This window comes from Alligator mississippiensis, chromosome 5 (genome assembly GCF_030867095.1).
Source record: "Alligator mississippiensis isolate rAllMis1 chromosome 5, rAllMis1, whole genome shotgun sequence".
Lineage (NCBI taxonomy): Eukaryota > Metazoa > Chordata > Crocodylia > Alligatoridae > Alligator > Alligator mississippiensis.
Genome location: NC_081828.1, coordinates 100,269,356 through 100,293,769, shown reverse-complemented (window position 1 = coordinate 100,293,769; position 24,414 = coordinate 100,269,356). Strand labels below are relative to the sequence as shown.

The following is a 24,414-nucleotide window of genomic DNA, read 5'->3' as shown; positions in this document are numbered from 1 at the left end:
ACAAGAGGGGGATACAAGGCAGCTCAGTGCCCATGGTTTTGCACCTGTGGTAAAGAATTTATAAAAACATGGAAGTGTAAGACAGGAAAGGATTTCAAGAAATCATCTAGTCCAGTGGCCTAGGTGGAGACAAAAACCAAATATACCTAGAGCATCCTTGACTGATGTTGCTTTCACTTGTTCTTAAAAACCACCAAAGAATGAAATTCACAACCTCCTTAAAAGAGACTATTACTGTTTAAACCTCCTCACAACTGGGAACCTTTTCCCAGTCTCTAATCTAAATAGTCTTAGCTGCAAATTAAACTGATTACTTCCTATCTTACCCCACTGAGGACATACAAAGCAACTGGGGACACTCTTCTATATAATAATGTTACCTGTTAATAATGTTGGAAGATTTCTCTTCATTCACTCCAGTCTCCTCTTCAGTATACAAATAAACTCAATGTGTCCATCAAGTTAATTTTTCTAGCTCTCCCACTCTTGGAGCTCCCTCTGGATTCTCCTGTTGGCATAGGACAGTAGGAAAGTCCTGACTCCTTAAAGTCCCCAAAAGTAATAAAGCCTAGCTCTGGCTCAGCCAACATCTCCCCAGTTTGCTTATTCTTTTCTTAAAGTGGTGGTGGTGGTGGTTGCATGGGGGCATAAACCTAAGCACAGTGATCAAGCTACAGTGCCATCAGCACCACAGAGTACAGAAACATTTACCTCCTGTCCCTTACATATGACAGCTCTTGAGTACCGTGGTTTCTGCAACATCACACATTGCTGACTCGTGTGTTTTTGTTCAGCTATAGCCCCCTGACTTCCATCTGTCATGCTGCTGCCCTAGCCAGTTATTCCCTGTATTGTACTTACACATTCAATTTTTCTTTCTCAAGGGCAGCACTTTGCACTTGTCTTTTGGCATTTTACTGTGTTAACTTCATACTATGGTTCAGATTTGTCAAAAATCACTTTCAATTCTGATCAATTTCCTAAATGCTGGCAACCTCTCTCAGCTTAGCATCATCTGCAAATACTTCTCCCATATCTCAGGGCAACCATGAAAATATTGACTAGAGTAGGCCTAGTAGAGACTACTCCAGGATCTCACTTAAAATGCTCTCCTTGTTTGGCATGGAACCACTCTGCGCAGGCATTTTTCAACAAGTTGGCACATCTACCTCATTGTAATTTCATCTAGATCATATTTGAGATCCCAAGTGGTCTTCATAAATGGGAAAGCCTGACATTCCCTATTTATAGAGAAAGCCTGCCAGAGACTACTGATGTTCAAATAACATGCTTCCCCCTTATCCATTAGGTCATTTACCCTGCCAAAGAAGGAAATTTATTTGGAAATTTACAAAAAAGGAGCAGTTAGGGGAAAAAAAGCCTGTGGAGATGCGATGTTTTAAAAATCATTTAGTGCATCTCAGGCAAACCTGTTGTCCCCAAAATATCTTTAAGAGCAGGAGCTTGGAAGGTCACTTAAGGCATCACTGAAGTTTCTGCTGGAGTGAGCTTCTACCTTACGAGTCAGCGTGTCCATGAAGTTATCACATTCAGGTGCTTATGAGAGTGCCTACAGCACTTCATAGGAAATAAATATACTTTTTACAGTTCTTTTTAAAACATTCCCATGGAACTTAATAAACAATTGTACCAATCTTACAGAAAATCTCCATAGGCTGGTTAAAAGATACTATAGAAAAGAAGTAGCTTACATTAAATTTGATGCATGTCCAGAGTTATTTCTATTACATACCTACAGAAACTCTCTTCTTGGTTTGGTCCCCAATACATTCCATGGTGATTTTTTTTTAACAATTGGAAATGTGCTGCTGCTGTCACCAGGCTGTAGAGCTATTTTCAATTACTGGCACAGGAAACTATGGCCATATCCTTCTAAATATTCAAAATGTTTCTTTTTCAATTGTTTAGAGATGGAAAACCAAACAATCAGCAGTTGAAGAGCATCAACTATGAGAGCTTCATCTATGATAACTGCATATTACCAGAACAGCTGCTTAACTCATAATCTTTTCTATTGCATCATATTTACCTTGGGATATAGGGAAGAAGCTCCCCATTTGTAAACCAGCGATCTTAGTGAGGCACCAAGAGACTAAGCTCTTTGAAAATTTCTGCTCAACTGAGAGGCGCAGCCAAATCTCATATTCATAAAAATCTGGTCACCCAAACAAATAAAATAATGGCTGCTTTTTGTTCACCTTAAACCCCTTTACAAGTTATATAATGTAAACCAAATAAAGCTCTAGAATACTACAATAACAGTGTCTGTACCAGTGGTTATACCAGTAAAACCCTGTTTAAAGGTACACTTTAACTTATACCAGTATAAAACCATCCTGTGTATCCAGGCCCACAGGCTCTTTGCCAGTTAGCTACTTTAAGAATACTAAGACCTGATTCTGCATTCTTTGTGTACCCAGAATCCAATCCCTAATGTCAAACAGCATTGCAAGTGAAGTAATTGCTATTGTTTATTAGATAAATAATTCTTCTTTCTTAGAACACATTTTGCTGAAAGCTGGAAATAATTCCCCGCCCCATTGATTTTGTCCCTTGCTATTTGGCAAGTGTTATTTTTCTTCCCATATTTTGAACAGAACTAAAAATATCATTGCTGTTTTTGTTTAAAGTACAACTTCAATCTACAAAGCAGTTTATCATGGCAAAACTTCTGTGTTTTTGCTCTAGCATCTCTGGCAATGCCAATCCAGCAGCCCTGGGAATGGGGCTTGCTAGATTATGGTGTCTGGAAAGCCACTTAGGGTAGCATAAAAAGATGCATTTCTTCAGCATTTAGCTAGAGCCAAGGCAGTCCCTTTTGAATATGTAATGCTCACACTAATATAAACAGGGGTATTTAATTTACACAGAAAACTGGACTGGGTCCTTAGAGGCTACTATTGTTTTTGATTCTAATTTTTTTTTGTTTTGTTTTTTTTAAATCCACTACTTCATCTCCAAAAAATGTGAGAATTTGAAATAAGGGTTTACCTCTTTACATAACAGTAGAAGAACAGCAACTTCAGGCCAAGCCAAGTTATTGGACAGAAAACTATGGGAGAGAGACATTTTCAAAGTATCTCCAGATTGTTTATGTGGCTCAAACCCAAACCTTTAAGTGAACCTGCAGGCCCATGGGAATTAAACATGCAGGTTTTACAAAGCTGTAAGCAAAATGCAGTCCAGAAGGAAGAGGAATGTTTGTCTCTTGGCAACACTGAGTGATGGAAAGATCTGATCACTTGATTGTGCAGCTGAAATTAATTTTATGCCAAACTCATGGCAGACAGTGTTCTACTGTAGGCCTATGGCTTCCCAAAGAACTCATCCTCCCAGTGTACTCCCTCACCAGAAGTTTATTTGTATATAAAGCAGTGTTTTTCTCCAAGGTTAAATCCTGCCTGCTTTAAAATGCAGGAAGCCAGTGGAACTTTTGAATCTATAGGTGGAAGCAGAATTTGGCCTTCAAAATTTCACTACTCAAAGATGCAATTAGTGGAAAGAAGCAATAAAACATGGAAAGGTTACAGGAGATTTAACACTCAAGGTAAAGCCACAGTTAAAATTGTTCTGCTTCTTCCTAAAAATTGTGATACTTAGGCAGAAAGAGTCATTAACTTAGCACAGTTTGAATTTTTTCCTTGAAATAGGCCTGGGACTTAATAAATATAGGATTAACTTCTAGTTATGGAAGATAGAGACCTCTGGTTCAGGGGATGGGAGTTCATATGACCTGAAGGTGCTAAAGTCAAAAGTGAGTTTTTGTCAAGACATGATTAGCTCAGCTCCTGGTGACCTGATCAGAAGATATCTATGGGTTCCCTTAGGGTAGAAACAGACATCACTTCGTGAGCAAATAGACACCTTTAACCTTTATTACATCACATCAGTGGTCATGAGAGAGGTAGCATTAAAATGTGACACTTTATTGTGGCAGACATCTATTTGCTCTGTGGTGGGCGAGTATGGGCAGCTTGGAGCTGGCCATACTCTCCACCTGTCCTGGTGGGTGTCGTGGGGGCTTGAAGGTCCAATCCTGTACACTCCTGGGAATTCACACAGGATTGGGTGCTCCCAGGGCAACCCTGGGAACATCTGCCCAGCTTTACTTGCTTATAGAGACACACCCTGGGCAGTCTTAGGTTGACTCTGTAAGTAGGGAAAGTCAAGGTTTCCTGATCATGGAGATTACCCAGGATCTCTAGGAGCACTTCTCCATAAGCAAGGAAATTTTGTGTGGGTCCCAGTGTGCAGGCATGGGACCTAGGGATTCCCAGGTGCCTTGTGCTTCATGCGCCTGTTCCCACACCAACCTGTCCTTCACACAGAGGCACAAGTTGGCATAGGTCCCAGCAAGGAGGTGTGGGATGGCATGGGACCCAGGGAATTCCTAGTGCCCCATGCTCCATGTGAAGCACGGGCTGGTGCAAGACCCTGGGATGGGTCCCAGCATAGAGGCACAGGGTGCCAGGAGTTTCCTGGGTTGTGCACTGCCACATTCCACCTCTCTGAGACCTACACCAAGTCATGCTTCATGTGGGACATGGTTTAGTAGAGGTCCTAGCATGGATGCACACAGCTGGCATTGAGGCATTGGAAGTCTTAGCATGGAGGCACAGGGATTCCCCAGGTCCTGCACCACTCCGTGTCTCTGTGCTGGGACTTGGACCTTCACATGAAGCATCGATTGGCATGGGTCCTGGCAAGGAGGCATGGGACAGCAAGGGAGGCAGGGAATCCCCAGGCAAGCAGAACACATCATCCCTTGTTCCACATCAGGCTGGACAACATGCAGGATGAATCTTGCCACAGCTGATGTGCTTTGTTTGGTGACATTTGCTTTTACCTTTGGTAAAATAGCTTCCTGGATGCTACTACAGCTTTTGTGGCCAGCCGAAGAGATTTATGTTGAACATATAGTCCCAAATCTTCAGCACAACTGAAAGCACTGGATTAACTTACTGATACCGGCCTTCCTGCCATTCACATGGCTAGGTGCTGTTCGACTTTGGTAGAAAAGGTTCATAATAAAGAGAACTGAGGAACACTACTACAGCAAAAATAACCTCTACTACTGAAATGGCACAACCTAATTATGAGAAATGCTACTTTACAGAGACACACCCTGGGGAAATCTCAGACCGTCTCTCTGTAAGCAGGGAAAGTCGGGTTTTCCCACTTACCGAGATTACTGAGCAATCACTCCAATGTAACCATAAGAGACAAATGGAGCCAAAAAAGATTGAGGCTTTCACAATTAACTGAAGGCACCCATCTGCAGTCTGCTGCTAATACAGACACATTACAATGGATTGTACAGGCAGTCCTTGGACTAACGACACAATTGGTTCCTGAAAACCACATCTTAAGTCGAAACGTTGTAACTCAGAACCAATTTTCTCATAAGAAACAATGTTATAAATGGGGGATTGGTTCCTGAACCAAGGCCTGATACCCTATTTTCACCAAAAATACCCCAGAATTTTGTAGTCGATCAATTATAGATGAGTAAGATAGCTACATTAATATATTTATATTGTAAAAAGTGTAGCCCAGGTATACTCAGGTATATACTCCCCTTCTCTAATTGAAAGGGATTGCTAGCTGGCAGGTGTGCTGTGGGGGAGCTACAGACCGCTCAGTTTGCCTCTGTCCCTATAGAACCAGGCCAGGACAGTCAGGGAGGGGACTTAACTATACACAAATTTATTTACATTAACTTATCACAAGGGAAAGGAACATGGATATAAACATATGTACAATGTATATATATATATTTATAAGATATCTAAACCAGTAACATAAACAATACTCTCTGGGTAAATGACACAAAACCCTATACCAGTGCTCCACATACAGGTAAATCACAGGTAAGTATCTGATCTGAAGCAGATAAACCCCAAAGATAAACTCAATCCGAGAGGAAACCTCAATGACAATGGGCTTTTCCCAAGCCCTACAAAGAAGCTGGTAACTTTAGGGGGGCCCTTTCAGTGGGACCTTCCCTTTCAGGAACCCTTAACTAACTGGGGGGGGACGCCCCTCCCCTAATCCTCTTTTCCCTGCAACTCATGGCTCCAAGGCCTGGAGGGTGGTCCTCGTCCTCTGCGCCAGGCTGCTCTCTCGCCTGCAGTGGGCTTCAGGGGGGGTTGCTGTCCCTTGGCACAGGGCTCGGTATGCACGGCTTCTGGGGTCTCTGCCTTGGCCCTGTCTACTGGCTCAATAGCCTGATAAACCGTCTGGCTCTCTGGACTCAACCTTTAGCTATGGGTTGGAGGCCTGGGCTGCCCCGTGCAGCACCAGGCTCGGTCTGCTCCCGGACTCTCCGTGCAGTGCCTTCTGCACGAAGCTCCCAGCCTTGTTCCAGGGGTTGAGGACTTGAGCCGCCCAAGTGCTCCAAAGGTCCTACTCATGCACCGGCCTGTGTACCACGTCTCTGGCTGCACGCCAGAGGTTGCAGATCCGAGCTACCTCATGCAGCTCCCAGGGTCTGGATGCCATGTGCTGTGCTGCACACCGAGAGCCTAACTGCTGGAGCCATCCGCCGTTCCGCTGCTGATGGAAGTCTTTAGGGGCACTTCTGGGCTACTGCTTCACCCTGCTGAGCAGCTCTCCTCAGCTCTTCTAAGCCCTGCTCTTCTCTCTCCTGGATGTGTTCCTCTCATACTGGGCACGCAGCTCCTTTTATATGCTCCAGGGCTACACCCCTGAATTCTTCCGGACCTGAGTGTTGCAGTCTTCAACCAGGTCCACCGGGGGGGGGGGGGGGAAACGACACACGGACTCCTCTCCCCCTCCCCTCAGGAAAGGGGTGTGACTGAACTCTTCTTCCTGCCTCCTGATTGGGGGAATAAGCTCCACCAATCAAAACAGCAAGATTTCAAGCCTGGGACTCAACCCAAGCTCCAAAAGGCAAGCCTGCTACAATAGCAATCATATTGATTCAGAAGGATTTCTTTGAGGTGACTTTGCTGGCCTTTTTGAAGGGCTTTTGGTTGGACTTTTTGAAGGGTTCTTGGCTGGAGTCTTCTCAGGAATCTTGGCTGCAGGTTTTTCTGGAGCCTTGTCTGCTTTCTGAAAGAAAGTGTCCAAGGAAGTTTGGACAGATGTTCTCCAGGGAGATGAATGACAGCGAATTTGTTCGCTGGCATGGCACTGCATCGTATCAAGCGTTGTAAGTTGAAACTGGCGTAGTAAAGTTGAAACAGGGTGTCAATTTATAAACATTGTAAGTGCAAAACGTTGTAACTTGAAACATTGTAAGTCGAGGACTGCCTATACTATGATTCTGGCTGGCTCTATGGGGCGCTACTGGATTGTAGCTGTACTTTCTGCGGAGTGGCTGTAACTGTAAACTGAATCTAAATACCTGCACTATATCAAATCAGATCTATTTACACTGTAGTTTCATGAGCTTATTTTTCTTTTCAGTTTTGACACAGCTGCATCACACCTGTGATCATACAGCCACATATTTTCTTTTTGGCTGACAACTACCACATTTTTCCCTGTTTGAAGTGTAGCCAAATTGCAAAAGCCTTCTAGAACAGCTTGCCTGGTAGTGGAACGGGTCTATAGGATCCTTGTATGAGCTGTAAGATGATTTACCCTCTGACTCCCCAAACTTAAAGCCCTGCAATACCACCTGCCTAGCCAAAAAACCATAAAGGATGATCTTAAAGGTCTAGAGAGCTATCCTAGGCAAGATGAAGGATTCATAACTGTTGGTAGATTCATAGATGTTAGGGTCAGAAGGGACCTCAATAGATCATAGATTCATAGATGTTAGGGTCGGAAGGGACCTCAATAGATCATTGAGTCTGACCCCCTGCATAAGCAGGAAAGAGTGCTGGGTTTAGATGACCCCAGCTAGATGCCTATCTAACCTCCTCTTGAAGACCCCCAGGGTAGGGGAGAGCACCACCTCCCTTGGGAGCCCGTTCCAGACCTTGGCCACTCGAACTGTGAAGAAGTTCTTCCTAATGTCCAGTCTAAATCTGCTCTCTGCTAGCTTATGGCCATTATTTCTTGTAACCCCCAGGAGCACCTTGGTGAGTAAAGCCTCACCAATTCCCTTCTGTGCCCCCATGATGAACGTATAGGCGGCCACGAGGTCGCCTCTCAACCTTCTCTTGTGGAGGCTGAATTGGTCCAGGTGCCCTAGTCTCTCCTCATAGGGCTTGGCTCGCAAGCCCTTAACCATACTAGTGGCCCTTCTCTGGACCCTCTCCAGGTTATCCACATCCGTCTTGAAGTGTGGCGCCCAAAATTGCACGCAGTATTCCAACTGTGGTCTGACCAGTGCCCGATAGAGGGGAATTATCACCTCTTTGGTTCTGTAGAAGCTCCTGCTGCACAAGATAAGCCAGGCAGCTCCCTCATGTCTCCAGCTGAGGGGGGCAGAGACTAGAACAGAGCTTTGGTGCGGAAGTGCTGAGCACCAGAACAGTTTGACTGATCTATAATCAGCTCACCCCAAAATAAGAAGTCTTATAAAACCAGGACCTGTCACAGAGGTACTCTGGATTGCAAGAACCTTAGAGTGACCATCCAGTATTTGTCTCTTCCTATCATAATCAGATGCGATTGTGATGCATTCTGATAACAGAAACTGTTTGTTCGCTCCAAAATCCATAAGCAGCTTGGAGCACCACGTACTTTGCAACACACAAGGACTAAGTCCATATACAGGTAATTAAGAGAGGAAACAGAAGCAGCAATCAATGCCTCAAAGAGAAAGCTGAGTTCAGTGTGTTTACATGCCCACAGAAGCTCCTAACCCCTCCCAAACCCCACTGTAAATCTGAACAAAGCTAAAACCGTGGCATTCAGGCAAACATCAAATATGTCTTTCCCTTCTTGCAACATTTACATTACTATTCTGCTATTTTCTTCTAGGCTTCTTTTGTAATCCACTAGACACCACATTTTCACATCATAAACTACACCCTTTATCAGCACTCACATGGCTTTATCACCAGCGAAGAAAAAAGATGAACAGGTGTTAAAACAGGACTACAATAGAAGTGGTTGATTTGGAACTGAGCTGAGGTAGGCTAATGGGCTTGTGTGAGCAGACTGGCTCTCAGGTTCCTTGTATTGCTCCTTTTTGGGAACCAGAGGGACAGTTCTAGCTCCCAGACTCTAAATCAAGCACCAATTCAATGCACTAAGTTTCACTTACTACCTTTTCAAGCTAATACCCATCACAGAGTTCATGCATAACAATAGAGAGGAGATAAATATATCCAAGGATCTCAGTTATACTGGAAATTTCTAGTTCTTAGCAGAAAAAGTTAACTTATCCAATATCCAACCATGTAAATTTTGAGCAATTGAGTTCACTCATCAGGATGATACAGGCCCTCAAACCCAAGTGGCACTGACAGCTGATGCTTTAATCCATACGTCAACAGAAGGAAAGATTTAATAGATTTCATAGATTCATAGTTTTTATAGACATTAGGGCTGGAAGGGACCTCAGAAGATCATTGAGTCCAGCCCCCCAGGGACAGGAAGTCAGCTAAGGTTAAAGGATCCCAGCAAGATAAACATCCAAATGCTTCTAAAAAGAGGAACCACCTCTGGAGGCAGTCTATTCCAGGCCTTGGGGGCTTGGACAGTAAAGACATTTTTCTTTATGTCCAACCTAAAATGGTCTTGAAGGAGTTTGTGACCGTTTGACCTTGGCATCCCTTAGGGCGCTCTGGTGAACAGGTGTTCCCTCAGATCCTGATGTAAACCGCTTATATACTTATAGGAAGCCACCAGGTCCCCCCCTGAGCCTGAGCTTTTCCAGGCTGAAGAGTCCCATGGCTCTCAGCCTCTCATCATAGGGCCTGTTCTCCTGCCCTCTGATCATACACGTGGCTCTCCTCTGGACTCTCTCAAGCTTTTCCACATCCTTTTTAAATTGTGGAGCCCAGAGTTGGATGCAGTACTCCAGCTGCGACCTCACCAAGGCCGAGTACAGCGGGACGATGACATCTTGGGATTTGCTTGAGAAGCATCTATGGATGCAAGCCAGAGTTTTGCTCACTTTACCAGCTGAGACATCGCATTGGTGGCTCATATTAATCTTGTGGTCAGTCATGACCCCCAAGTCCCTTTCGGCCGTGGTGCTAGCAAGCATAGCACTGCCGCCTATAAGCATGCTGCGGGTTTTGATAGCTTCTGATAGCTTCTTCTAGGCTGTAGCAGTGACCTGGTTGTGTCTCTTGGCAGTGAAGAGTTGTGTCTGCTTGAAAGAAATGCTTGCTAAGTGCCCTGTGACGCTTAAACCAAGAGTTTCCTGTTGTCTGTTTGTGGTTTGCAAAACGTATGTTACAACTAAGAAGCTTAGTTAAAGTTTAAAGGAAACCATTTTGAGGCCTTGCAAGCAATAGCGTAGCAAAATAGAGTGTAATAGCTAAAAGTAACGTTTGTGTGGTAAGGTGCTTGCTGAATGTTCTGTGATGTTCAGACTAGGCGTTTCCTGTAATTTGTTAATCCATTATAAAATGTATGCCATAGCTAAGTGTTTAATTAAAGTTTAAAACTTAGTTAAGGCCGGCTTTGTTAGCAATGGCGCAGCTAAAATTAATCATATAAGGAAAACGTGAAGGCTTGTACTGCTACTGGTTAGTCATAGAAGGAAAGTTTGCAGCGTAAGATTACGAGTGGCTGTAAGCCGACAGCATAGTTCAAAAGTTATAAATTTGCTAGCACATCTGGGAATCGAGAGAAGGGACACGCAGCGTAGTAAAGGAAGCTATCACTGTAAGGAGGAGCTGCTGACCTAGATTCTGTGGGCCAGTGGATTTTAAGGAGCCCAAAGACTGAATACCAGGGTCCTTCCCGGTACCCCCTTAGACAGTGCAGATTGGGGACACCTGACTTTGCTGGATTTTGAGAGACTTGTCATATACCAGGCATCAAAGGGGACTGCTGATAAGTTGCCGACTCGGAATTTTATTGTCTGTCATTGTTGTATTGTTATATTAGGCGTATTTGTGTGTTTGTTAGATCAATAAACCTTTCTTACCTTTTACTCCTGACCACTCTCTCAATCCTGAACCCTCCCTCCGCTGGCGGCTGGGACAAAAATTGGTGGCACAAACAGGATTGAGAGATTCTGGTCCGGACAGAAAGGTCGGAATGGAGGGAGTCAGGTGGGCTCCGTTGGTGACATTGCTTAAGGAAGTAACAGGGACAGAGAATCTCGGGTAGGATAAGGATAAGTTGAGGTCTGCCTGGCGTGACCTGGGAACTGTACCTGATCAGTGGGCTAGGTTCGCTGCTGCCACCCAGGGTAAACCCAAGAAGGGTTATCTGTCATGGCTGCTGGCCACGTGTCTGCGGATAAGTTGCCTACTTGGAATTTTATTGTCTGTCGTTGTATTGTTATATTAAGCGTATTTGTGTGTTTGTTAGATCAATAAGCCTTTCTTACCTTTTACTCCCAATCACTCTCTCAATCCCGAACCCTCCGTCCGCTGGCGGCTGGGCCACTAGGCTTTTATGTATTGCAATGGCCAAATCCACATGATGAAAAAACATGACTTAAAGGGCTTGCAGCCCAATTCTAGAACATAAGGGCATATCATATAAGGTGCCAAATCCATCCCTTAGCTCCTCTCAACTTCAACAAATCTCATTTACACTAAAAATAGCTTCAATTCTGCAGTAAATGACCAGCATACAATAGCCAACATCAGGGAGAATGGGGGATCAGGCCCCACAGAGTTCTGTGAGGGTGCAAGTTTCAGGAAGCGGCCAAGGGTGGCTGGCTGGGTAGGCAGTGAATGGGGAGCCTGTGAGCTATGGAGGGGCAGGTGGGGAGGTAGGGTGGAGTGGTGTGAGGCTGGGTAGGTGTGTGCCCATGGGGCAGATAGGGATATAAGAGCCTATTGGTTGGTCTGAGTGTCTGATGCACTGGCAAGGCCTGGGGAGAAGACAGTGCAGGGTGCAAGTGGGCAGAAAGTTAAACCAGGGCAGGAGTAATTTTGTGGAGGATTAAAGCACCTTCCCACTGCCTTGGACAGGGGTGAGCATAAAGCTTCCACAAAGGTGGTGCAGAGTTGGGGTGAAATTAAGGGGGAGAAACTGCAGTTGGCAAAAATTTGGGGTATGAGGTAAACCCCTAGGGAGGCTGACTTGGTGTCAGGTGGAAAATTTTCTAAGTCCCACACAAGCACTAAGTCCACCCCATTCATTTGCATGGAAGCCTGAACTGGTCTGTCAGTGGACTCCACCATGCACCAAATCAACCCCCACTTTATTCCTTTAGGGGGCTGACCTGGCATCTCAGTTGTTGTGGCCAGACACCAGGTCAACCTGGCTGTGGGATGCCTAAAGGGGAAGATGGCTGGACCCTCCCCATATGAGGGTTGCCCAGCCCACCTACCCCTGAACCCTGCCTGACTGCCTGCTGCATCCATGACCCATGCCAGGTACCAGGTAAACCTGGCCGAGGGACAGAGGAAGGAGAGACTGTCCAGCCCATCTTGGTGTGAGGGTCACCCTGCCCACCTCCCCCACGTCAGCCTGCCACGTACGGCCAGTAGCAGAGTGCTGCCTGACTGATGAGAGGGGAAAGGTGGACACTAGGTGGCAGAAGACCCCGGTCTGATCCATTGCACTAACTAAGATTCTCCCTGCTTCCAGATTTCATAGATTTCATACACATTAGGGCTGGAAGTCAGCTAAGGTCACAGGATCCCAGCAAGATAAACATGCAAATGTATCTTGAAGGTGTTCAAAGTACGTGCTTGAGCCACCTCTGGTGGTAGTCTATTCCAGGCCTTGGGGGGCTCAGACAGTAAAGAAGTTCTTCCTTATAAGTCCAGCCTGAAACGGTCATGGAGGAGTTTGTGACCGTTTGACCTTGTCACCCCTTGGGGCGCTCTGGTGAACAGACATTCCCCCAGATCCTGGTGAGCACCCCTGATAAATTTATAGGTGGCCACCAGATCACCCCTGAACCTGCACTTTTCCAGGCTGAAGAAACCCATAGCTCTCAGCCTGTCATCATATGGTCTGTTTTCCTGACCTCTGATCATGCGTATGGCTCTCCTCTGGACTCTCTCAAGCTTCTCCATATCCTTTTTGAGTTGTGGAGCCCAAAAATGGATGCAGTACTCCAGCTGCAGCCTCACCAAGGCCGAGTATAACGGGAGAAAGATGTCCTGGGATTTGCTTGTGAAGCATCTATGGATGCAAGCCAGTGTTTTGCTCACTTTACTAGCTGCAGCATCACATTGAAGGCTCATGCTCATCTTGTGGTCAATCATGACCTCCAAGTCCTTTTCATCTATAGCGCTAGCCAGAGTAGCACTGCTGAGCCTATTGCATTTTTCGATGTTAAACACCATCAGGTTCTGGTCCACCCACTTCCTGAGCCTGTCAAGGTCAGCCTGGATCGCCCTCCTCTCCTCGGGTGTGGATGCTTTACCCCAAAGTTTGGTGTCATCAGCGAACTTGGCCAGTCCACTTCTGACACCAATGCCCACATCATTAATGAAGATGTTGAATAGTGTTAGCTCAAGGACAGAGCCTTGGGGGACCTCAGTGGTCACAGGACACCATGATGATCGACTTCCGTCAACCACCACCCTCTGGATCTGATCACAGAGCCAATTCCCCAGCCAGCAGAGCTTGGTGAAGCCAAGGTCACAGTTTGTTGGTTTTGCCAAGAGGTGGTCATGGGATACCAGACTGAAGGCTTTTTTGAAGTCAAGATATACGACATCAATCTCTTCTCCCTTGTCCAGTTGATAGGTCATCTGGTAGTAAAAGGAAATAAAATTGGTCAAGCAAGACCTACCCACAACAAACCCGTGCTGGCTATCCCTCAGGATGTTGCCATCAGCCAGTCCATTAAGAATGGCCTCTTTGATATTCTTTTATAAGACTTTCCCTCAGATAGAGGTCAGGTTGATGGGCCTGTAGTTTGCCGGATCCACTTTCCTCCCTTTCTTAAAGATAGGCACCACATTGGCCTTCTTTCAGTCTTTGGGCACTTCACCAGAGTGCCAGGAGCTCTCAAAGAGCCATGCCAGGGGCTGAGCTATGATGCTTGCCAGCTCCTTGAGTACCCTGGGGTGTAAACTGTCAAGGCCAGCTGACTTGAAGGTGTCCAGCCTCTTAAGGTGTTTCTTCACAAGGTCAGCATTGATGGAGGGTAAGGAATCACCCTCACCAGGCATTCCCATCCTGTAATGGGGAGGGGTGTCCCTTGGGACTGGTGAAAAACCGATGCCAAATACCCATTTAGTAAGTTGGCTTTTTCGTGGGCATTGGTTGTCAGTTGTGCCATCTGGTTTAGCAGGGGTCCCATGTTGCCCTTCCTTTTCCTTCGGTTCCCCACATAGCTAAAAAAGGACTTTTTATTGTCCTTGATACCTGTAGCTAGTCGGAGTTCCGCTGCAGCCTTGGCTTTCCTGGTTCGCTCCCTGCAGATCTGGACCAGTGCAGAATATTCCTCCTTGGATGTAGATCTAGTCCTCCATCCTTTGTAGGTCTTTCTTTTTAGACACAGGAGGTCCGGTAGTTCCCTGCAGAGCCAAGGGGGCTGCTGTGCCCTTTTGCTGCCTTTCCTTCGAGACGGAATACACTTTGCTTGTGCATCCAGGATTGATCCCCTGAGGAGCAACCACTCTTCCTGAACTCCCCTCCCCTTTGGGTCGTGGTCCCTTAGGGCCTTGCCAACAAGCCTCTTGAGCTTGTCAAAATCAGCTTTCCTGAAGTCGAGGACCTCTGCTTTGCTGACTGACTTGCCAGCTTTACGGCAGATGGTGAAGGTGATCAGCTCGTGGTCATTGTCACCCAGCTTCCCTTAGATCATTAGATTGCTGATTAGGTCGTCCCCCATTGCCAGTACCAGGTTGAGCAGCACTTTACCTCTCATTGGGCCGTAGACTTCTTGTGTCAGATGGAGCTCATCCACGCATGAGAGAAAGCTTTGCGACTGCTGGGATTTGGCCAAGCATTTTTCCCATGAGATGTTAGGGTAGTTGAAGTCTCCCATGACAACCATGCACCAGGAGCGTGCGGCCTCAGCCAATTCCCTGGCAAACTCCTGGTCAAGCTCTTGATCCTGGGTAGAAGGTCTGTAATAGACTCCCACCATTGTGTCCCCTGTGCTGTGTTCCCATGGATTTTAACCCAGAGGGTGTCCAGTTGTCCACCCTGGGCACCAATGTTGGCTTGACATAGAGAACTACACCCCCACCCCTTTTGTCCACTCACTCTCTCCTGTACAGGGTATAGCTGTCTATACCTGTGGTCCATGTCTGTGGTCATGGCTGGAGTCCCACCAGGTCTCTGTTATCCCTATGACATCATAAATATTTGTGTTAAGCAGGAGGACAAGTTCCTCCTGTTTATTCCCCAAGCTCCTGGCATTTGTGTACAGGCAGGAAAGTGTCCCTTTTGGGGCCCCTGCCTTGCCTACAGCTCATTCCAGAGCTGGGGCAGGGATGGGCTCCCTTAAGTGCCTTGGCCTGCTGGCTTTGTAAGGGTTTTTCAGTGAGCCAGCAGTGGCAGTAGTCCCCCATCCCCTGGCGGGCTTAGTTTAAAGCCCGGTGGAGCAGGTCAGTTAGTCTGGCTGAGAAGAGCCTCCTCCCCAATGAAGAGAGGTGGAGGCTGTCCATTTCCAGCAGCTCACTGCCTCTCTCACCAAAGAGCAGACTGTGGTCATGGAAGCTGAAGCCTTCCGGGTGACACCAGCACCCCAGTTCCTGGTTCACTACCTTAATCCTCCTCTTCCTCCTCAGCCCATAGCCTGAGACTGGGAGGATTGAAGAAAACACCACCTGCGCCCCCAACCCTTTAAGCCCCACTCCGAAATCCCTGTAGTGCTTCATGACCCAGCTGGGAGTGCTCTAAGCTGTGTCATTCATGCCCACCCACATGGATAAGGAGCATAGGGTAGTGGTCAGTGGGCCAGAGGAGCTCAGGGATCTTCTCCGCAATGTCCCGGATTATGGGTTCCTGGGAAACAGCAGACTTCCTGGGCTAAGGGGTCGGGCAGCAGATGGCCCCCTTGGACCCCCTCAGGATGGAGTCTCCCATGACAAGGACATTATGTTTTGTCTTAGGGAGAGCGGGTGTGGTAGCTGCAGTTGAGCCTGTGTTGCCTACTGGAGCTGGCAACTTAGCACGCTCTGCTGGGGCTGCAAGAGGGTTGTACCTGTTGCAAAGCTCCAGCCGGGGGGGGGGGGGGGGGAACTTCAGTGCGGCAGGCCTTGGGGCCCTTGACCACCTTGGTCCAACCCCCTGGTTGGACAGCATGGGAAGTCCCCAAGTCCTCCACTGTCCTGGAAGGTGACCTTGGTCTACCCTCCGCCTCCAGGGGGTGAAGGGCTTGGTAGTAGGAATCAATCTCCTGCTCACCATCCCTGATGGCACGCAGTCGTAGTTTCATAGTTTGTAGGGTCGGAAGGGACCTTGACAGATCATCAAGTCCGACCTCCTGCCATGGCAGGAAAGAGTACTGGGGTCAAACGACCCCAGCAAGGTGTTCATCTAGCCTCCTCTTAAAGACCCCCAGGGTAGGAGCCAGCACCACCTCTCTTGGAAGTTGGTTCCAGATCCTAGCCGCCCTGACAGTGAAGTAGCACCTCCTGATGTCTAGTCTAAATCTGCCCTCTGCCAGCTTGTGACCGTTATTTCTTGTCACTCCTGGGAGTGCTCAGGGGAACAGGGACTCCCCCAACACCTGCTGGTCCCCTCTGACTAGTTTGTAAATGGCCACTAGATCCCCCCTCAGCTTTCTCTTGTGGAGGCTGAACAGGTTCTGGTCCCTTAGCCTCTCCTTGTAGGGCCTGCCCTGCTGACTCCTGATCATGTGAGGGGCCCTCCTCTGGACCCTCTCGATGCTGTCCACATCCCTCCTGAAGTGCGGCACCCACGACTGGATGCAGTACTCCAACTGTGGCCTGACCAGTGTCGCATAGAGGGGGAGGATCACCTTCTTGGACCTGCTTGAGATGCATCTGTGGATGCATGACAAGGTGCGGTTGGCCTTCCTGACTGCGTCCCCACACTGTCAGCCCATGTTCATTTTGGCATCAATAATGACTCCAAGATCCTTTTCTGCCTCTGCACTGACAAGAAGGGAGTTCCCCAGCCTGTAGGTATGCTGCTGGTTCTCCCTCCCCAGGTGCAGTACCTTGCACTTGTCAGTGTTGAAACCCATCCTGTTCTCATCTGCCCACCACTGTAACCTGTCTAGGTCTGATTGCAGCCTATTGCTCCCTTCTAGCGTGCCCACTTCCCTCCACATCTTAGTGTCATCTGAGAATTTGAACAGGGTGCTTTTTACCCCCTCATCCAAGTCGCCGATGATGTTGAACAGTGCAGGCCCAAGGACCAAGCCCTGCAGAACCCCACTGCCCACATCCCTCCAGGTCGAAAATGACCCATCCACCACCACTCTCTGGGTGTGGCCCTCCAGCCAGTTAGTGACCCATTTGACTGTGTAGGTGTCGATGCCACAGTCCTCTAGTTTTTTAATGAGAATGGGGTGGGAGTCAGTGTTGAATGCCTTCCTAAAGTCCAGAAAGACTACATCCACTGTTACACCTGTGTCTAAGGATTTTGTGACCTGGTCATAGAAAGCCACCAGGCTGGTCTGACAGGACCTGCCTATAATGAACCCTTGTTGGTTGCCCCCAAGCATAATCTCTAGACTGTGGCCTGGAGCTCCTCCAGCTGGCGTGCCAGAGACCCAGGAGGGAGCAGAGCTCACAGGGGGAAGTGACAATACTCCCGGTCCCCAGAGCCTGAAAAAGTGCAGCCCCCGCCTCCGAGAGCTAGAAACTCCATCTGCGTGAAGCCTATGGTTCTGGGCTCCATCTGGGTGGAGACCTCTGAGGCACCAGAGGAGCGGGGCACAGACCCTGAGGGAACCCTCGGCATGTGGCATGTGTCCATCTGCATTTTACTGGAGGTAGTCTGGCTAACTGTGGCTACCTACCCTAGGGGCTTACAGGCAGTGCCGTGAGCCCTCCTGCTCATCCTCCTGTGCAAACTCCTGTGCTAACTCATGCACTGGGCAGACAAGCACACCTGTTTGCGTGGCCTGTTTGTGAGGCTCCAGTTGCGTGGCTCCCTGGGGGCTGGGAGAAGTAGGAGCTGGGGGGAGTAGTCCCTCCTCGGCTCTGACTCGGCCGCCCCACAGCTAACTGGGTCGGGGTCCCTCCCTCCCTGCCGCGGGCCCCACCTACCTCTGGCTGTGCTGGAGGTCCAGGTTGGGGTCCTACTGGCACCAGATCAGTTAATCCAAGGCTCAGCTTGCTCTTATATGCTCTTATCTATGCTTAGAGCTATTACATGGCTTGCTGGCCATGGCCCTGAAAAATCTGCTTCAGATCATCTTAAAGGATGTTCTCAACACCTAGAACTCGTCCTATGGTCTAACTGGAGATTTTAAATGGAGTTCTGGTGTACCACATCTGTGAGTAATAAATGCATAAACCACTTATTGCTATTAACACTTAATACCCTATTCAAAACTATCAGGTGTATATATAAGAAAACAAGTTATAGTATAACATGGTATCCTCTATTGATGGAGATTTCAGTAGTTTCCCAAGCTCCTAGAAGCTATGACATGGAATTTCAGGCCATTTATTGCCCTTTACACCAAATACTAACTGACTATACTTAAAATTAGTTAATTGTGATGGCAGATTACCAAAATGGTGTATTGATCTATTTTCTATTCTGGTCTTAAATGTTTTTATCCTATTGTTATTTCATTCAATGAAGAGCAGTATTAAGAACAGATGCATTTGTTCTATACGAAAGACACACTGCTTAAAGCAGGGGTGGTCAAACATACTACCTGTGGGTCAAATTCAGCCCACAGAGCCAGGTCTCTCAGCCCCCAGCCTTGACAGAGGGACCTTTCCTCAGCGGCAGTGAAGCATTCAGGTGAGAACTATAATGCTACAGCCCCAGCAGCACCATAGGAAAAAGTCAGGCACCATGGCTTGTTTCTATGGTATCAGTCAGGCACCTGTGATACCAGGTGTCTCTTCCTGTCAGACCCCAGACTGACATGGGGGGGGTGGAGGGGTCCCTGGGCCTGATCCAGCTTGTGGGGCTAGACAAGTCTGACATTCCTGGCTTAAAGAGTTATTACCTTGCAAAAAAAAATCCTGTTTATCCAAATATCCTTTGGTGTTTGCCTCAGCCTATTATTTTTGTCCTAATGTAACCCATATTGGAGCTATAATTATATCAAACACCACCACAGATGTTTGCAATAGTACGTGGATGCTCCTTTTGTCTTAAGGTTTAATATTACCAACCCACAGAGCCATTCTAGTAAGGAGGCTTAAATTTTGGGCACGCAGCAGCAGCCACTGAAATGAAGACAAGGTTTGGGACCCTGATAAAACAGAATATACGAGTTTCTTTTCCTTGTTGATGCTGAGGAAAGAAGATTTTCCACAAAGAATCACTTTACTCACCCTAGCTCTCCAATAAATATGAGGGGTTACATCATCTCTCTCTATGATTTATCAATCATGGGACTTGCAAATGCTGCAATAAAGTTTTGGGGAATCCTAGAATCTGCTTTTCAGTGGAAGCTGAAGCTGCTTGGTGCCACTACATATTAACTCAAGATATAACTCAAGTATTGCTCAGAACTTCCAACTAAACTTTTTATTATAAATCTTAGTCATAGTTTTAAGTTTGCTGGCATTTGTGGCACTACAAAAAGTGAGTGCCATACATTCACAGTTTTCAGCACCACAAAAATGGTGCTTCCTCCCCCCAAAAAGTTGCTATTTGAAACACAAACTTCTCTGTAGCACCTCATTTTGTTGTTCCACGTGCAATGTGTGGGCAGTGACTCATAGTGCTATAGGGTCCATCTCAGATCTCCAGCATCCCACAATCCTCTGCTTTCCCTCCTTCCTTCCCCCACAGCTGCTGCTATAGAAGCACAAGCAACAGCTGGTGCACTTGTGGCAATAACTACAGTAGGAAGAGCTGTCACCATCATTATCACTCTGAGGACACTGGCTTTTGCAGTGCTCCTGCAGGGAAACAGACTGTGGGCTGCCTCCAGCTCTGCACCTATGATGGTAGCAGCAGCAGGAAGGCTGCCTCCTGCTGTCACTACCATCAGTTGGAGGCAGTCTTTTTGCTGTGGCTACTTCATTGATACTTTCCTGTGGCTGTGGGGGGAGCAAAGGAGCTATGGAGGAGGTGTTTTCAAGGAAACTGTAGAATTTCTGCCTGGAGGCTGTGTATGTGTGCAAATGAACATGTGAACATAGCCTCAGGCTCCATAATCAATAGGATTTTATATTCAGCCTGCCTCACTTTTCTGAGACTAGCAAGTACCCACAGTTTACTTGTTGTAATATATAACTTTTTACTGAAGAAAAAAAATGGTGCGTGCAGATAGGGGCCAGGAAAAAAATCAGGGGTAGGAAGTAGGGAGAAACACAAACCTTAATGAATGCTCCTTTTAAAGGTCTGATACTCTGCTGGTGTTGCTGCACCAGTTCATTCACACATCCATTGCTTTTTCACCTAACTAGCATAGATACATGTTCTAGGTTAGAAGCTGAGCCACTGGTGAGAGCTTTTCCAAGAACAGTGAAGCACATTTCAACCAGGACCACTATAACTTCTGTGACCAGATCATAAATTTAAAACTATTCCCTCTCTAGGCAAAGGGTTAAATACAGGACAAGGCCCATATAAGGCTGAATGAGGTCAAAGTCTCACTTGAATGATGTAATGCATCATGGTGAATATTAACTAATTGGGAGAAATGCTATAAGAGAGAACAAAATGGTACCCGAAATTGATACCTCTCTTACTGCTCTTCAGAAGACAGTACAAAGATCCACAGCAGGGTTGAAGCATGGGTGTGTCTTCCTGCTGGCTTCTCAAGAGCAGAAAGGCATTATCAATTTCAGGCAAAGAGCTGGTAGCACAAAGTAGGAATGGTATAATTAATCTCAAACTGTGGGAGAGGACATAACTGGTGGCCTAAGAGAATACATTTCAGAAGCTAGACAACTGGGCACAGGGCTACAGCAAAAGGAACAAAGGTTGATGAAGGCTAAAGCTGAACAGAAGCAGAAAACCAGGAGAAAGATCAGCTATTAGAGAGTAAAAAATGAGAGTCTTCATTAAAATGAAGAAATTGTCGACAGCTACTGACAGATCACATGGGGGTGGAGACAGGAAGTGTCTCCCAGATCAGGTCCTTTATATTTATCAGGCCTGACCAGATGGAAAAAGGACTTAAATAAAAACAAAGGCACAGTGAAGGAATGCTAGCGTAAGGGCCTCACAGGTCAGCATAGAAATACAGGAGGTGGAAGAACAAGTTTTTTAGAACAGATAGAAGTCACCATCTTCTCCTCCACAAGCCAGAAGCTTCCTTTAGGAAGATGCAGAGAAGACAGGATACAGAGAAAGGTAAGAATGAAAAGGAAGAAAGGAACATATTTCAATATGACTAGAAATCTGTGCTGGTTTAACTTGCATGGAATTTCTTTTGACCCCACACTACAATAAGGAATATTCAACTCCTTGTGGATAACAAAATGGCCTCAGGGGCATGGGACTCGCACTAATATCTAAATACCTAGCTGTAAAGGCAAAGGATGTTGTAAATGAAAAACCAGGAGAGGAGAACCTCAGGTTTTTTCACTGATATGGTGTATTTGTGCCAACTTCTAGCCTTGACCTTCAGTGAACTGAAAAAGTCCCAGAAAAACTGAGCAATTCCTTCTTCAGTAGTACCTGAATTTCTCAAGGATACTCTGGAACTTGCCCTCAAATTATATCCACCCTTTGACATCCAAGCAGGCTATATATTCTGGAAACATACTATCCCTCCTCTGAACCCAGAAGCTGATAACACAGAAGAATACCATTTTAAGAAGGGAAACTGCTTATGAAGATTAGGCTGTTTATTAATAATGTGATATGGCTAAGCTAATATGGAAAGTGTTTCTCCAACACACTAGAATGTAGCACTGTTCCTGTCCCTGTAGTGATTATGGCTGCAGAGAGATCAGGTTAGGAGAACAGCAAAAGGGATTCTCCATACAGATCAGAAAGGTTCTTTACAGAAAGAATGGAGGAGGGTGAACTTCACGGTGCACTTAAAGGGGGAGCATGTCCTCCCCTTTACAAGGGCTCTTCAACTGTTTAAGCCTGGCCTTCTAATATCATGCAGGCTGTTTATGTCTTGTAATGACACTACTTCCATTTCAGTTACATAACATGCCTGTGGCAACTAACACAACTGCTTATATGAAAAAGTAGTATTAGGAAAGTATTTAATTTATTTTTAGCAGTTTTTATATAATATGGAAACAAGGAGAGCCAGCACCATGTGGCCATAAAGAATAAAAGTCACATTTTTTAAATCAACGACCGAGGTCAAAATAATTTATATTAGGAAATATTTTAGAAACCCCACAGTGCCTTTGTAGTTTCAAATCCACCATTTACTAGTTCAGGGTCCAAACATGAAGGAGGCTGAGCACCTCCTGAGATGTGCAGAGCAATTTTAATTGCTGCCAAGTAAAGGAAATCAAGTGCAGACATTGCCTCCAGGATCAGGGCCTTCTCTCAAGTCTAAATTAAACTGGCACTGGTGAGCCTCACTTGTTTTACGTGTGGCAAGAGTCTTGTTTTGTTAACATTATCGGTATTTCCCTGGAAAATATTTCACTTGATTTATACAATTCCACAACTGCCAGATTTGTGTCTATTTATAGCACAAAGTCCTCTGAAAGCTTGCAGCATGCACTTTAACAGTAAAAGACCCCCCCCCCCCATGTTAAAAGAAAGGCTGCTTGAGTTGTATTAGATGTTACTTCATTTATTTGGTTTATGTGACATCCAGCCCAACTGTTACTCAATGGCAATGCCTCTACGCATTTAAGGCAGACAAGGTTCTTTGGGTAGATGCAGTATCTTTTATTAGACCAACTAAATAGTTGGAAAAATTGTTCTTTGCAAGTTTTCAGGAACAAACGCCCTTCTTTAGGTATACAGAGAGTCTGCTGGTGTTCTGTGTGTTTTCCTTTGACCAACATGGCTACAACCAACAATTCCCTATGCATTTAAGAAAGATGTCATTGTGGTCTAAGAAAACTGGACGGTTTAGGGGAAATGCAAAAGGCGTAGAGAATTTACCATTTAAAAGCCAATCCAACCTGGTAATAAGTGAACGTCATCATCAGCCTCTACTGTTCATAAACTAGAACACATAGTGTCAGCATCACAGATAACCATCATGATGAATTAGGACCCTGCCTGAAAGTATCAGCAAAATTAAAGAAAGAGTAACTCGAGTAACTCGAGAGAGAGTGTGACTCGATTAATTGAGTCTGCTGAATCGTGCCAATTAGCATGGTCCAGGCAGCCTCTGCATCTCATGTATCAATGTCCCTACACTTCAAAATAGTGGTGGGGGCACTTTAACTAAAGCTCATTTGTGGCCTCCCCCCACCCATCCCAGGAGCAAAGACACCGAATGAGACCAAATCATTAAGATGCTGCTATGGCCCCTGAAAGATTGCTATGGCCCCACTGAAGATGTGATTAACTGGTTAATCATGTCTTAAATAGTGACCTGGCCACATGTTCAATCAATCAATGGTGTGATTAAAAAATAAATAAGCCATGAAGTTATTACACAGAATATGTATTTATTATAAAATGTGCAATAATTTTGCAGCTGTTTACACCATGCCTTTAATTTAACATTTGGCTACTGCTAAGCCTCGAGAGCCTATGGAAGCCTTTCGAACCTCCTGTTTGCTCCAGAGGCTGGGAGCCTCCTCAGCTTTGGGGTGATCTTGACAAATACAAAACAGCCAAAGAGTTTTAAGCATACAGGTTTTTTTGATTGGGCTCCAGTTACAAGTTGTGTTATTTTCTATTATTAACAACAGCATCACCAATGTATGAATATCGATATATATATTGACACATAATGCTAGCCTTAGATAGGCTAGGTAGAAAAAGCGGTGGGGAATTGAATCTTACAAAGGGAGGTGTTATTTTGAGATAGAAGTCATAGTTTCATAGTTGGTAGGGTCGGAAAGCACCTGACCAGATCATCAAGTCCGAGCCCCTGCCATGGCAAGAAAGAGTACTGGGGTCAAATGACCCCAGCAAGGTGTTCGTCTAGCCTCCTCTTAAAGACCCCCAGGGTAGGAGCCAGCACTACTTCGCTTGGAAGCTGGCTCCAGATCCTAGCCGCCCTGACTGTGAAGTAGCACCTCCTGATGTCTAGTCTGAATCTACCCTCTGCTAGCTTGTGACCATTATTTCCAGTCACTCCTGGTAGTGCTCGGGGGAACAGGGACTCCCCCAATGCCTGCTGGTCCCCTCTGACTAGTTTGTAAATGGCCA

The 24,414-nt window shown here is 46.2% G+C and overlaps 1 protein-coding gene across 9 annotated transcripts in view; it reads right to left on the bottom strand.

Moving 5' to 3' along the window:
* FBXL7 (F-box and leucine rich repeat protein 7) overlaps positions 1-24,414 on the bottom strand; it is a 364,587-nt gene that overhangs the window by 22,704 nt on the left and 317,469 nt on the right. Inside the window, exon 2 of one of the 9 annotated variants that reach the window (XM_059728618.1) lies at positions 381-508. The exons of the other annotated variants lie outside the window; for them this stretch is intronic. Within the exon in view, the coding sequence (XP_059584601.1) occupies positions 381-411 (31 nt within the window). The 5' untranslated portion in view covers positions 412-508. The remainder of the gene's footprint in view (positions 1-380; positions 509-24,414) is intronic. 9 annotated transcript variants of the gene reach the window in all.